At 48.7% G+C, this 15,821-nt stretch overlaps 1 protein-coding gene across 1 annotated transcript in view; it reads right to left on the reverse strand.

Moving 5' to 3' along the window:
* Nucleotides 1-15,821, reverse strand: part of NOC2L (NOC2 like nucleolar associated transcriptional repressor) — a 41,512-nt gene that overhangs the window by 14,038 nt on the left and 11,653 nt on the right. The window contains exons 11-15 of the mRNA XM_071767380.1: nt 14,953-15,092; nt 10,916-11,027; nt 5,624-5,737; nt 5,354-5,455; nt 931-1,074 (exon numbers count right to left, since the gene is read on the reverse strand). Of these exons, the coding sequence (XP_071623481.1) occupies nt 931-1,074; nt 5,354-5,455; nt 5,624-5,737; nt 10,916-11,027; nt 14,953-15,092 (612 nt within the window). The remainder of the gene's footprint in view (nt 1-930; nt 1,075-5,353; nt 5,456-5,623; nt 5,738-10,915; nt 11,028-14,952; nt 15,093-15,821) is intronic.

Below are 15,821 nucleotides of genomic sequence, written 5' to 3' on the forward strand. Positions count from 1 at the left end.
TTTGCTGGCAAGGAGGACATGCAGATACCTCCCCTTCCCTCTCCTCCTCCCCTTTTCTGGCAGAGATTGCTCATGACAAGTGCCAATGCCCCACATACCTTGGGGACAGCCCAGCAAACTCAACCCAGACTCTGAAGGAGACTCCAAATTGTTCTGGGAAGCCCAGTCTCTGGGGGAGCTTTGGTATTTCTTGAGAATCTACTTCATTTGCTTGAAAAAGGTGTTTTGGGGAAAACACAGGGCCACCTGGGCCCCCAAAAATGGACTCTGGGCACAAAAGATGAGCAACTACAGCTCTTTCATCCCACATAAGTCTTGAGTGGGCCATTCCCCCTGCTCCTCAGGAGCAGGGCCCTCTGCAGAGTGTGTGGGTGATCACAGAACTGCCCACAAAAAATACAAACCAACAAAACCCCAACCACTTCACTCCAGACAGGAAGCATAATTCCAGTCCAACCCAGGATGGCATTTACAGAACCAAACACACTCTACTTAAGTCACTTCAAAACCAGATCAAAACCCTGGATTTCAAATCCCTCAGTTCAGGCAAGGTCAACAGGTCCCCAAAGAAGGATGGGACAAAGGAAAAGACCAAAAAAAGCAAACAAAAAAAAAAGCTTCAAGCAGACTAGGTGGAAACAACAAGCTTAGAGAGGCAGCAGAACCCATCCTATTACTTCAGGGACAAACTGGCACCTACCTATCAGGAATGGGATGTTGAAAGCCAAGAAACTCACCAAGGGAGATGGCCCAGCAAAGCAATGCACTTCTATGCATATGTGTGTGTTATAAATAAGAGAAGGGTATAATTTATGGACCATATTTCCCATGAGGCTGCAGAGTCTCAACAGCTATAGCATCAGAGCCCTCCTGAGTTGTTTGTGCACATCTTCCTCACCCCACACTCCCAAAGTGAAGCAGCAGACTCACCACAGCCTCCCTGCTGGCCACTCCAAAGGCAGCTTTCTGACGTCTGCTGGTGATGTAGGCAGCATTTTCCTGCAGCTTCTCCAGGAGCTGCCTGATGGGCTTGCAGTAGTTGGCAACCTTGCATTCCTTCAGGAAAGATTTTAGCTGGGAGGAGGAGGAGGAAAAGGAGAGGAGGATGAAAGCAATGTAATAGTTTCCATAAACAGATCCCATCAGCAAAAAAAAAAACCCCAAACATTTCCCAGTGATGGACAGCATGGGGCATCTCCTCCCTTCTGTTCATCCCATCCTCTGATCTATCCCCTGCATCAGTCCTGGGGGTCCTAACACCCCGGGCTGGGAGGATTCAGTGGCTTCAATTCCAGCTGATTACACTGTCTGCTAAACAGTTTTTCACCAAGCCCAGGCCAGGGCTCTGGGGTGCTGCCCACATTCTGCAGCCCAAGCTCTTTGCTAGAGCCACCCTAAGACAGCCACCAAGCCTAGAGCCACCCTTAGGTGCAGACCCCACACAGACACTTGATGTAGAGATCCAACAAGGCAAAAGAAAGTGATTAACCACAATGGAAGCTGCATCTCAGCTGGGACCTGCAGATGCTGTTGTGATAAATGGTCTCTGGTCAGCAACTACAGCACTGACTTCTCTACTGAAGGCTTCAAGTGTTCTGCCCCAAGAGACAGAGCTGGGGGAAGGAGGAAGATGCCTCCCTCCTGTCAAGCTTACACATTGGCTTGATGCTACCTGTGGGTAAGTATTAAATGTTAAAGTATTAAATGTTAATCAAGAGGTGACAGCCACCCCTGGCCTCTCTCTGCCAGGACACTGCTGTCCTGATGGGGATATTGCTGCAGGATCTGCTGCACACATGGGGAATATCCCCCATTAGCAAGCACCAGGGGCTTTTCTTGTTCCTTTATCCACAGCATATGCCCACCTGCCATTAGACATTCAACTGAGAAAAATGAGAGTTAAACTGAGCACCTTTGCCCCTTCCCATAAAGCAAACAGCCCAGCAAACAAGTACAAAGGGATCATCAGCAAAACTACTCTTCTGCTGGTGAAGCCTGTCCCACTCTCACTCCCCCTTTCTAAAATATTTATTTCTTATAGCTGCTGCATATTTATCTCCACCCAGAGATGCATTTGTCATTCAATTTATCTCACTTGATCCTCACAGCTGCAGCCCCAGATCCATTTCATCCTCTACCACATATATTATCATTTTTCTTTCGTTGCAGAAGTGTCACCAGAAATCCTGCAAAATCTCAGGCTCAGTCTGTGCAGTTTGGTGGGGTGTGTTTGCTCTCACAGCTCTATGCTTCATTTCTTCTTTCCCCCTCCTCTCTCCTAGCCCTGCAATCCCTCACAGTCCCACCACCATCTACACCAGAGATATCACCAAAACATGATGAGATCTCAGTCCTGTGTTAAGAGGCAGGGAACTAAGAAGGGAAAAGAAAACAGAGGAGGGGAAGGGACCCCACATATCCACAAACCCCAGGTATTTCCACAATCAAAGCAATCAGAACACAGGTGTGCATGTGTGTGCATGGATGTCATTAACATCTTGCCTTGGTTCCTGGCTAAGCAGCTCTGGGATTAGCAGGATTGATTCTGTAAAGTGCCAGCTTTAAACACCACCAATGGTTTGTACCAGCAGAGACCACAGCAAACACCCAAACTCCTCTGGCTGTGACTGCTGCAGGGAGCTATAGATGATCTGAAGCAGCAGCTGGATGTCTGTGTTCCAGGGAACCCAAACCAAGCCCAATCCCCCACCCACAAAGAGCAGAAGGAAAATTCAGCTTGGGACAGAGAGGGAGCAGCAGTGGCTGCTGGAAGGCAAAACCAACCCTCCTGTTCATGCCCAGACCATGTCACCTCCTGTCTCCACACAACACTGCCAACCCCTTCCCAAGGCCAGCCCAATTTTTCCCTGTAGCCTCCCACCTCTGCTCTGATGTCTGTCAGGCTCTAAAGAAGGGAAAGGAAGGAGAAGGGAAGGAGAAGGGAAGGAGAAGGGAAGGAGAAGGGAAGGAGAAGGGAAGGAGAAGGGAAGGAGAAGGGAAGGAGAAGGGAAGGAGAAGGGAAGGAGAAGGGAAGGAGAAGGGAAGGAGAAGGGAAGGAGAAGGGAAGGAGAAGGGAAGGAGAAGGGAAGGAGAAGGGAAGGAGAAGGGAAGGAGAAGGGAAGGAGAAGGGAAGGAGAAGGGAAGGAGAAGGGAAGGAGAAGGGAAGGAGAAGGGAAGGAGAAGGGAAGGAGAAGGGAAGGAGAAGGGAAGGAGAAGGGAAGGAGAAGGGAAGGAGAAGGGAAGGAGAAGGGAAGGAGAAGGGAAGGAGAAGGGAAGGAGAAGGGAAGGAGAAGGGAAGGAGAAGGGAAGGAGAAGGGAAGGAGAAGGGAAGGAGAAGGGAAGGAGAAGGGAAGGAGAAGGGAAGGAGAAGGGAAGGAGAAGGGAAGGAGAAGGGAAGGAGAAGGGAAGGAGAAGGGAAGGAGAAGGGAAGGAGAAGGGAAGGAGAAGGGAAGGAGAAGGGAAGGAGAAGGGAAGGAGAAGGGAAGGAGAAGGGAAGGAGAAGGGAAGGAGAAGGGAAGGAGAAGGGAAGGAGAAGGGAAGGAGAAGGGAAGGAGAAGGGAAGGAGAAGGGAAGGAGAAGGGAAGGAGAAGGGAAGGAGAAGGGAAGGAGAAGGGAAGGAGAAGGGAAGGAGAAGGGAAGGAGAAGGGAAGGAGAAGGGAAGGAGAAGGGAAGGAGAAGGGAAGGAGAAGGGAAGGAGAAGGGAAGGAGAAGGGAAGGAGAAGGGAAGGAGAAGGGAAGGAGAAGGGAAGGAGAAGGGAAGGAGAAGGGAAGGAGAAGGGAAGGGACACTTTCTTCTAAGCATCCAGACCCTCAGGCTTTGCTCTTTGAACTCCTTCCCAGCCCAGGGACACAGTGACTGCCATGGGGTTGTCCCAGAAGCCTTGAAACCTTCCCTCTCCCTGGCTGCCTCTCCCTTCCCTTTGATCATCCCGGGTTCTTCCTGCCTTCCAGGCAAAGAAGGTTTTCAAGTTCAGTTTGAAGGCAGTGCAGCCAAGCTTGTCCCCAAACCCACAGCCCAGGAATGCAGCCCTGGCCAGCTGGAACACAGCCCCTATGGCACTGGGAGAAGGAGGAGCTCAGGGGGAGAAATAGTCAGGACAGATGGATTTTTATAGTTAACTGGAGCTATTCCAGGAAAAAAGTCACACAGACACAGAGATAAACACACACACATATTCACACACACACACACACACATTCACATACACATTCACACTCACACACAACTTTCCCAAAGCCTTTGGGATTTTGGGAAGTGACCCCCAGCCCTCCAGATGCCCCGGGTAGCTGGTGGCAGCCAGCTCAGAACCTGGGAGCTCTCATTCCCTGCAGGAAGCCCAGCTGCTCCCAGGCTCTGTCTGGAATCCACAGGGTGCCAGAGGGCCCTCTGCCATTTGTCATTCCAGCTCCAACCTCAGCTCCCACAGCTCCCAGGCTCTCAGGAGCTGCTGAGTGAGAGGAGAGGGCTCTGGGCACTGCTGAGAAGTGAGAGGAGCTGCTCCCCTGGCACAGGGACCTAAGCAGCCTCCTGCCAGGCTCCAGGGACCCAGCCAAGAGCCCTGTGCCTGGCAGATGCCAGCCTATTCCAGAGCCTAGGAATGGGGAAATGGTGCTTCCCAAGCAGCCTGGGTGTCCCAGGTGGAATACTGCTCCTGTGTCAAGCAGAGGCAGCACAGCAAGGAGGGGAAGGGACACAGGGGATGAGGGCAGCCAGCAAAGCAGAGGTTCATGTCCCCACCTGCCACGTGTGAGTTAAAGCCAGAGAGGACGGGGAGGAAGGAGGGAACAAATCCCAACCCTTTTCCAGTTTGCCTGTTCAAAGGAAACTGAAGGCAACCAACCTAGTAAGGTATTAGGGAAGGATGATACACAACATCCCCTGATGCACAGCATCATTATGCAGTTTGATTGCAGAAAATTAAGTTTATAAACATGGAGTAGCTGGGGAGAGCACCCTGCACCATGGAGAATACTTTGCAGCACTTCTGTCAGGTGCAGCAAGGAGGAGGGATGGAAACAGGAATTGTGTTGTGGATGGAGGGACTTGGGAACAAGAGTCCTGGTGTATGGAGATGCTGGGAAAGGAGGGAAGATTGCCATCTTGTGGAGAGCACAAGGGAAGGAAAAACACAGGCTCTAGGAGTACAAATACTGCTCCGAGACAACACAGCAACCCAGACAAGTCTGAACTGGCAAGAACTCATCTCTGTGCACTACTTAGAAACACATCTCCACAGAAGTTATGCAGCCCTATGTTTCTAACTCTACTATCAGCCTCTTAATTAGACACAATGCCTCTGTTCCTCCCCAAGAATTTCCCCAAATGCAAAGAAAACCTCCAATGAAGCCTCACCTGAATGACAGTGGGGAGAACCAGCTCTGGGAACCCAATGCTGCAGGCTTGGCAGTGGAGATACTCAAGCATCAGGTCATAGAGCTGGTCAAGGAGTCCATCCTGGGGAGGGGAAGCAGAAATGGAAATATCAGATAGGAACTAAACCCTACAGGGCCCCAATGAGTCTCCAGCCTCACAGGACAGGAATACAAAACACATTTTATTGCTAAGGCAAGTCTGTTGTTTACAGAGAAACTGTGCACTGCTGGCTGCTGGGGCTCTACTTACTCTGAAGGCCTTCTCCTGCAGGTTGGCATTGGAAAGTTTTAAGATGACTGCAAAGTTTATAGGTTTAACACTCATACGTCCTGGCTTCTTGTTGAAATCCACTTGTTGGAAAACCTACAGCAGGAAAAAAAAAAAGACTGTAAAGATGAACACACTGCAAAACAAAACAGCTACCACGACAAAGCCTGAATGCATTCTGAAACTGTCCCTGAAGGTGAGAAGCTTTTCAACAGCAATACTAAATGTTGCTTACACCAAATTCATTACCCTTTTATTGCCACTGAAATAATTGTTCTAGGAAGCAGAAAGACCAGTGAGTCCTTTTCACAAACACCCCTTGCTGGGCAAGGTTTCTGTGCTAACACATTTCCCAATTAACTGAACAGCCTTTGAATAAGTGTCTGTTATTCCCCATGGACACATTGCATTTATAGCAAGGGACATGGAGAAACACTGGCCCTTTCTCAGACTCTGAGAGACCATCCACTCTGCTTGTCAAAACAGTGAGCACACTCTGAGGGTCCAACTGACTTGAATGTTATGTCAAAAGGCCTTTTTTGCACCTTTTTTGTCATGTCAAAAGGCAGACCTGCACCTCTGCTTTTGTATTTTTCAAGAGCTTATTAAATGATAACAGTTGGGGAGAAGAGTATTTCTGAAGCAGAAGGTATGAAGCTTACCCAGTAGAAAGAAGAAAACTGAGAAGAAGTTTCCACATGTGTGTGTTCAACTGGCTCTCCAGGGTGGCATCTCAAGTTTGGTTTGAATTAGGAAAAGCCACTATTGCCTTCTAATTTAACTGTAATCAAGACTAAAAAAATATGAGTGCCTTTTCCCCAGTCCTTTTTGGAAGGAGCTTCCCAACTCACTGGGGGGAGGGGGAGATAAATCTGGGAGAATTCCCATTTTTCATTTCCCTGGAAGGTGCACAGAAAAGCTTTCTTCAGGTGAAATTAGCTACAGCCAGAATCTGCCTTGGTCCCTGCTGCCCCATGCAGGCACCAGGGCACTGCCCCAACAAACCTGGGCTGCTCCTCTGCCTCTGGGATTCAGGACAGAGCAAAAGGTTTCTAAAATGAGGAGCAATATGAAGATGCCCTTTCCCAGCCTGGCAGGGGCAGACTCCAGAGGGATGGTAAGAATTGCAAAACCCACTTTTGACTGGGGGCAGATTCCCAAAGACCCCCCTCAGGGATGACAAGTGGCAGCCAAGGGATGTGTTCATTACCAATGGGATCTCATTTAAAAAAAAAAAATTTAAAAATCAGCCAACAGTTGGTGCTGTTTGCACATCTGATGACAACCATTGAGGGGGCACATCCTGCCCACTCACCTTCTTGAGCATCCCCAAAAATCAAACTACAGTTTCTCTCTCTGTCCCCAGGGCTTTTACATTGCAGGCCTGAGCAGGAAATCATTTCTCTTCCTGCTAGGCAGCAGCAACACATTCATCATCAGAGCCCAAGCAGCCCAGCAAGGTGTGGACACAGCACACTGATTGCCAGAGGGCAAGGTGAGGAGGAAAGGGAGGGGGCTTGGGGGTCACATGGATGCCCCCAGGCCAGAAAAGCATGGAGAAGAGTATTGATTTTTTTACATTTTATTTGTCAGTCCAGGTTATTTGGAAGGGAGGGACAAGCTTGGTGGCTTTTGAAAACAAAAGAGCCCCAGCCCAGGGAATCGATGCTCTAAACCTCATTATGCATAGTTATTTCTTTGGCCAAAACAGTTGTATTGATCCCCGAGGTCAGACACATTAAAGCAAAAGGCATCAGGCTCTGTGGGATCCTAACACGCCCCTGAGCAAGAGGGGAAAACTAAACCAAAGGTTTTGGAACTCTCCCAGGATGTGTGGGAAGGGGAAAATGTGTTTCCCATCCCCAGTGTGCAGGAGGGATGAGACTGAAGGAGAGGATGACTGATGTCTAGGAATCCTGTGGCACTGTGGAAAGGTGACAATGAGGGACTAGAGGGCCAGAAAAATGTCAAAAGGCAACAATTTGGCTTAAGTGATAACCACAAGCAGAGAGAGGAAAGGACAGGGCAGGGAGGAGAAGGATTTTTGGCAACCTCCAGCTCAGGGGTGAGTTCCAGCTGCTCAGATATTGGGGTTACACTGCACCCCCACTGTATTGCCACATCCCCACCCCAACATTTCTTTCTCCCAGGCTCTAGAAAAAGCCTCTTGGCATCTGCTTTGATCAACCTGAAGCTGGCAGCCCCAGCATCCCCTGGGGCTGTCAGGCACTGCTGAGGGAAGGGCTGCAGGAGCCCAGGTGGATTATTTCACGTCCAGAGAAGCTGCCCAACTTTCTGCCAGCAGCTGGCTTGAAGCACTCAGGCTCTGAGAAATTAGGATTGGAAGGGACCTCTGGAAGGCAGCTAGGAGCATCACCTAGGATAGGTTGCTCAGGACCATGTCCAGGCACATTTTGAGAATCTCCAAGGACAGACACTCCACTCTTTCTCTAGACAACCTGGTGTAGCCTCACCCTAGAAAACCGTTTGGTTTGCTGGGCCTTTTTCAAACCCCAGTGCTTAAGTGGGACCTCCTGTATTTAATTTTCTGGGTACTGCCTCTTTTCTTATCACTAAGTGCAACTGAGAACACCCTGGCTTCAATCTCTTTATTCACAGAGTGGTTGAGGTTGCAAGAGAGCTCTGGAGATCTTGGTCCAAACCCACCCTGCTCAAGCATCAGGCCAAGACCATGTCCAGACTGCTTCTGAGTATTTCCAGACATCTCAATGTAGAAGTCTATCAGATTGGTAAGGGATGATTTCACTCAAAACAACCCCTGGTACCCACAGGGCTGTGATCCAGAATTTAAGATATAGTAGTGGAAAGAGGAGAATGAGTAAAAAGAAAAATGTCTTTCCTTGGTGCAGTGGTTCAGCTCAGTCTGGCTTCTTCACAGAGAGAAGCAAAACTGAAGCTTTAGACAAAGAGCCCCTATCTTGTAAAAAAAACTGATTTCATACTTGTGCTTAAATGTATGACAACATCCAGCATTAATTCTGTAATCTTTAGATCAGCCAATCTCCTCTGCAATAGCTGCTGCCCACTCCCAGAATACATGTTACACTCTGGGGATTTTCTCTGAAGCAAATGCAAAGTGAGGCTCAAGCTATTTAAGTGGCAAAGAAAAAAAAAAAAAAACAAACAAAAACCAAGCAAAAAAACCAACCTCATGCCTTCCTAAGCATGTCAGGGTTAACTTTCTCTCCCATCCCTCCACAGGGGAAGCCAGTTCTAAATTGGCATCTAAAGTCTGCCTGTGGGGAGATTTCCACCTTGTTTATCCACACAGATGAGCCACCAATTTTCCTGCTGCAGAAACCAGTGGTTGTTGCAACAACTGAAGTGATAGGGGAAAAAAAGAGCCTAAGATCTCACAGGCCCTTCAATGGGAGTAAGAACACAAAAGTAAAAGCCTGCCTGCTTTACACTCTCTCCCAAGCCACCTCCTCCTATCTAAGATGTAATTTTAGCAAGCTGCTTCTTTTGTTCCACCCTGGAAAGCAAAGTCAGGGAGGAGACAGCACTGGATGCCCACACAGGGGAGCATCAGCCCTTGTCAAGATGCATCAGGCAGTCAGCTCTCATTTCCCCTGGCAGGGGCTTGGGGAATTCCTGTGCTTCCAGGAACTGCACACATCCAATCTGTCTCCTGAAAGCACAGCAGAGACAGGGCTGAGACAAGAGGCAGCAAGGGTTGGGTTGCTTTGATAGAGAGGGAGAAGGCAGAGTTACACAGTCAGCTAAGGCTTCTCACCATCTCATCCCTACAGCTGGAATACATCTCCAGCCTGAAGACAGCCTGTGAAGACACACTGAGAGTTGTAAGAGTGTTCAGTAATGGGTAAAAGAGAGGAGGAAGGAGCTGGGAAGGTTTGGAAGTATAGAGGGAATAGTCCTCATTGCTCTTGGAAACTCCACAGAATATCTGAGGGATCCCTGGCAGGAAGAAGGGAAAGGCTGACAGCTCCTGGGAGTCTAACACCCTGCCAGCCACCCTGGTTTATACAAGTTAAAACCAAATAATTGCTAAAGTAATGTGGAGGAGTATGCAGGCAATGCACACTCACACATTTACCCTTCCCACATCTCCCCCTTGCCACCAACACCTGGAGAAGCCAAGGCAAGGGGTGCCTTGCAAACACAGCAGGATAGGATGTGGTCAGGAGCTGGTGGAAGCTGGGAGGAAGCTCAGTGTACAGTGTGGAAACATCTGGGGGGCCCAATACACAGATTACACCGAGGTGTAGGAGCCAGAGGGCAAAGGGAGGTGGAGGGGAAAGCCCCAAGGGCAAAATGGCTTTATGTGTCAGAGCAGTAAAAATTAAAAAGCAGAGAAACCACCTTCACACCCCAAGCTCTCCCAGCCTGTGTGGAGATGTCTCCATCACTAAATCTGGTTGGTGAAATTTCAAATCTGCACCAACAAGAGGAAGGAAGCAGAGGAATGGCAAAGCCACACAGGGCAGGAGAGAGGGGAGGAGATGGGAGAGCAGGAGGTTTATAAACATCACTGCCTTCCAGAGGCTCAGAGGATGTGGTTTGCAAAGGACGTTTACAACAACACAAAACCACAGAAGCCTTTGCTTCAACAGAACTTGATTAGGAATGAGCCCAGCTGACTCAGATCATTTATTATAGAAGTCCTTTTCCTCCTCCTCCTCCTCCTCTTCAGTGTCCAGCCTCATGCTGACCTCCTGGAGCTTCTGCATTCCTCCTCCTGCCTTCTCCACAGCAGCAAAGCCAGGAGGGCTGATGTGGGGAGCTGTCAGGCACCTGATACATGGGAAAGCTGGATGGTCTCTTAGCACCAGTATTTCACCAAACATGCTGCATTTTGCCTGGCTGCATTCACTCAGATCATTTCTGAGTGAATTCTTAATTCTCAAAGGGCTTTTTCCTTCCATTTCTCTTTGTCTGTGGCTAGAAGAAATTTTTACTTTTGCTAAGAAATGAAAGGAGTTACTGCAACCAGTTGAGCCTCTGAATCTCTCCTCTGGTAAACCCTTCAGGATAAACCCTTCATACCTCACTGCATTAGTTAAACCACCTAGGAATGTATTTTTGCACCCAGCTGATCTTAGAAACTCTCTGCTCACAGGCCAATAAAAGTTTAATCCTATTTGTTAACCAAACAACACATTCTGCCTGATGCTGTCTGCTGGGGATTTTAGGGAATAAGGAAATTGGGCAACCTTGGGTGGGTAGAATGAGGCAGTGTGCTTGTCAGGTAGCAGACATCAGCCATTTCTAGGTCAGCAGGAAGCAACTAACCTCCAGGATAAATGGCAACACTGGGATGAAGGTCCTGGTGTTCTCAGACAGCAGGGTAAGTGCACGGATGCAGTGCATACGCAGGGGGTAGAAACGAGATGTTGGGACCAGCCTGGAGAGGAAAAAAGAAGAAAGGATATTAGGCAAAGTTTATCCAGGAGCTGCATCTGCAGCCCTCAGTGACACCTCAGAGCTTGTCCTAAGAAAGGCAGCTTTAGTATCAGACAGCAAGCTGAGCTGCTGAAGCTGTCCCATAGCTGGAAATCAAATCCAGGTGTGTTAATGCCCAGAGAAACTCCAAACCAAAGCACTGGTTTTCCATCTTCTGCTGGGAGAAAGGAGAAGACAAGAGCTTTGCATCTGAAGTTCATTATTGATGCTGTTGAATCAAGTTCAACACTTTCAGCTCTCACATTCCCAGCACAGGTAGATGTGCAAGAAAAAGTGGCAGTAGTAAAATGCCCAAGCAGCAAGTTTGACCAAGGAAATGGCTCCCCCAGAGGGACTACAAGGAGGGTGATGTTCACAAGGAGGAAGAGGTTTCCCATTTCAGGCTATGCACCCTCTGTGCACCCCGAGAGCTCATGGTCTCACCTGAACAGTGACCCTCATAGTGGGGAACATCAGTGGGGCAGGGGCTGGCAGTGACCAGCAGACAGGAGACTGACAGAGTGACCTCTCACAGCCCAACCTGTTCAGCCCTCTCCAGCCCAGAGAAGTGCCTCAGCTCTTCTCTCCTTCAGAAATTCAACATGTACATTTGAACAGCTCATAATCAGCATGGAGGGGAAGAGGACAGACTTTCTGGGACCCTCAAACCATTACACACTCAGGGTATTAAGAAAGCAGCCAGCTCCCTTTGTAAGGCTGGAACTGAGAGGGTCAGCAGCCCCAGGACCACGCAAGACTGGAGAGCTACCCCTAAAAGACACCACTGCTACTCCTAAAAGACACCTTACTGCACCACTCTAGAAACCTCTCACACTGAATGACCTGTACTTGGAGACATGGATGCCTCCAGAATTAACAGGTTTTTTTTTTAATTAAAAAAAAACCACCACAGTTCCCAGAGAACAGGCTCAAGCCTGATAAACGAAGCCCTCCCCAGAGAGCTTGGTGAGCAATCCAGGAGAGCAAAAAATAAAAAGTAATGCTTGACCAGGCACCATAAATCACCTGCATCTCCCCCTCTCCAAATAGTGAAATAATTATCATTGGATCCATTACAGAAATAAATCTACTTTGCACCCTGATCTGGCACCACTGGAGATGACGAAAGCCATTCTCAGGAATTAATTGATCGAGGAATAAACCTGTTAGGTGTATGGATTTACTGTAAACCAAGACCATTAATTTTAGGGTGCATGGCAAGGCAACAATCTGCTCTACTTCCCCATGGCTGGATGCACAGGGAATACAAAACACAGCTGGGTCCCAGCTCTGCTGAGGAAGGTCCAACTCCTGGTCACCCCAGGGGGTTCAAGCTCACATTTCATCTCAGCATTTCATCTCTTTAATGCCCTTCCACCACCAGGGCATAAGCTGTGGTGTAGAGAATGGACTAAAGACTGCTCACTGCTGCTCCTCCTGCTATACTCCTGGGTGACCTCTATCTTCCTCTGCCTGGAGAGGACAGGACAGGTACCTGCTTTCTTCCCATACATGTGCTGAGGCCTGAAACTAAAACTTAACAGGCACCAAAACTCCTCATTTAGCTACAAGGCAGCAAGGAACTTCACAGTAACACACAGACACACACTGGGTCCATTTCTGTACCACAGGATTAAAAATAGTTTCCATTCATGTTATTGCTGGAGAGCAAGAAGAGGGAGCAAGAAAATGAAGCAGCAGATTCTGGTTTTCACAGGCAACCCTCTGCTATCAGCTATCTTATTAAATAACTGGTCTAATTCTTCCCTGTTCTCTGCCTAGAGCAAAAAGCCTGTGAGGGATGGAGGTTTTCTCCCCGTTCCACTTGTGGGGCCATGAGGAGGTGCTGGGGTGCCAGGGACAGCCAGGCAGCCACCCAGCCCAGAGCCATCTCCTGGTACAAGAGGCAAAGGGAAGGGGGCAGAGAGTAGGAGAGGGAAGGGGAAAAGAGGAGGAGAGGGAAGGGGAAAAGAGGAGGAGAGGGAAGGGAAGGGGGCAGAGACGAGGAGAGGGAAGGGGGCAGAGACGAGGAGAGGGAAGGGGGCAGAGACGAGGAGAGGGAAGGGGGCAGAGAGGAGGAGAGGGAAGGGGGCAGAGAGGAGGAGAGGGAAGGGGGCAGAGAGGAGGAGAGGGAAGGGGGCAGAGAGGAGGAGAGGGAAGGGGGCAGAGAGGAGGAGAGGGAAGGGGGCAGAGAGGAGGAGAGGGAAGGGGGCAGAGAGGAGGAGAGGGAAGGGGGCAGAGAGGAGGAGAGGGAAGGGGGCAGAGAGGAGGAGAGGGAAGGGGGCAGAGAGGAGGAGAGGGAAGGGGGCAGAGAGGAGGAGAGGGAAGGGGGCAGAGAGGAGGAGAGGGAAGGGGGCAGAGAGGAGGAGAGGGAAGGGGAGCTCCTCCCAGCACAGCTCTCCCTCCAGATACCCCACACCACATCAGAAGTGAAAGAAGGTATTGCAGATGTTAGGTACCATCCTGTCCCTCCACCTGACCCCATACACTCACCTCTCAAAGCTGAAACAAAAAGAGAAGGGCCCAGCTCACCCACATCATCTCCATCTCTAGCAGCCCCCAAGGAGATGCACACCTCTAGGTGGGCCTTCCAGAAAGGAAGCAAGAAAAAAAAAAAAACCAAAAACAACCCCAAACACCTCTTGACCTGCAGGCTAGATTATTTTATCCACTCACCAAAATTAGAAACAACCCCAGTTCTGCCATTCCACTCAGTTGTTACAGCTGTACCTACCCCAGGAGATGTGGCAGTGAGCCTGGCTTTGAGCACAACCACTAAAACTGAGGAGGATCCCAACATTTGGGAAGAAGCCAACATCATCCCCACATCTGCTAACCCACCTAGCCCTTTTTTTATATATCCTGAATACAGGTTTGTCTCAGTGATGAAGCCAGAGTGAGATTTATTTCTATCTTCCTCATTCTAGAACCCATCTGTTGGGTTCCCAAATCTTTGGAGTTTAAAATAAGCACCTGGACTTCACACCAAGGAGCCCTTTTTCACCACAGGCTTTACAATTTCTATTTGCTCCTCTTGCTAAAACACTTGATTCACCTTTCCTTGGCCCCAGGTAGCTGATTTATCTGCTTGGACAGGTAGAGAACTGCCTCAATTTATCTGCAGGACAAATAAAGCTCAACAACAGCAGTGGGAGGCCCATGAGGGATGGGGAGAGGGATGTGTCCATACTCTTAAAAGCTTGTTTAAATCTGCTTATTTTCATCACCACTTGGGAGTTTTTCAAGCCCTGGAGGGTGGTGGTTTAAGCTGAGGATGTGGTTAACAGAGCTAAAAGGATTTCAGAGATCACCAGAGATTGAAGAATTCCTCCATTGCTCCTTATTAACAGCCATTTCAAAGCACAAAACCTTTATATATAAACATACAAACTGATGGGGAAAAAAGTGAGAAATTCTCCACAGATACACTAAAAATAATAAATGTGCCAGTTCTTCAAATTCTAAAAAAAAAAAAAATTGCACAGAAAATAAATGCATCTTCTACTGCATTTCTGGAGCCAGAGGACTTTCTGTGACTCTGTGACTTGATTCTGTACTTTGGCATTGTCAGGTCCTGAGGCAAGTCAGGACATTTTTTCCTTGCCACTTTGGACAACTGGAAGGATCATCTGTCCAGGCAATTCAGATTGCAACTGCTCTTATACAGAGGATTTATTCTAGGAAAGAACAACCTACACCACAAATTTGTCACCACCTGAACATAGAGGTGCTGAGGTGCACATCTTCAGCTGGATTATTTCTACCCAAAGCAGCTCTTGAACAATTCCAAGCCACCTAACAGTAGCAGCCCTTAGTAAGTGCCACATCAAGCAAGAGAAAGAAGTGTAGGCAATCTAAAAATTAAAAAGAAAAAAAATCTGACTTACTTTATACAGCCAATGATGACCTGTGTCAAGGGATAGATCAGTGGCTCCATGACCTCACTGGGGTAGATGGTGCTGAGAACCCGACACCAGAAATACAAGCAGTGGATGTACTGCCAGTTATAAACAGACTGAAAATTCTCCTGCAGAAAATGGGGGAAAAAAAACCAAAACAAAACAGGCACAAATTCACAAATGTGGCATTTGAGGAGTTCACCCTGGTTTCTCTACAGGACTTATTTTATCCAGCATTCTCTGAAGAGGACATTGTGTCCTGCTTAGGGAGGAGGAACTAACATTTCAGCTGTTGCTTTGATTCCCACCATCCTGCAGGTCCAGATGTTGCACTGGCAACACCCTGCTTTGGTACTAGTCAGTGCTTTGAAGGGAATAATCAGCAACACAGACTGCTTTTCCTCCCAAGTACAGCTCCTTTGAGAAGGATGATTTCATGACTCAGCTCAAAGCAGATGGTGGGATGTGGCCAAGCCACATTGTTCCATTTCCCCACAGTCCTTGGTGTCCCACAGGTAGGAAGGCTGGGAAGTAGTACCCCTCTCTGAGCCTTTGTGAACTGCCTTCTGGCATCTGTAGGCCAGAGAGGGAGGGAGGGAAGCTACTGATTCAAGCCAGCAAGAAATTTATCCGATTTTTCCCTCTCTGCACTCAGATTCCTTTGGTGGTGATGTAGCAGCTTGTCCTTCCCACTTGAGGCTTCCCTTCCCTCAACTGTATTAATGGAAACCCCCTACCCACTGCCCCCCAACCTCTGAAAGGCAACACCAGTGCTCATTTTAAAGATGCAAGGACCAAATGATCAACCCAACATTCCTCCCTGCTTTTGGAAAAGACACTACTCAGGACAGTTTCTT

The sequence above is a fragment of the Heliangelus exortis genome, chromosome 23 (assembly GCF_036169615.1).
Source record: "Heliangelus exortis chromosome 23, bHelExo1.hap1, whole genome shotgun sequence".
In the NCBI taxonomy this organism is placed as follows: domain Eukaryota; kingdom Metazoa; phylum Chordata; class Aves; order Apodiformes; family Trochilidae; genus Heliangelus; species Heliangelus exortis.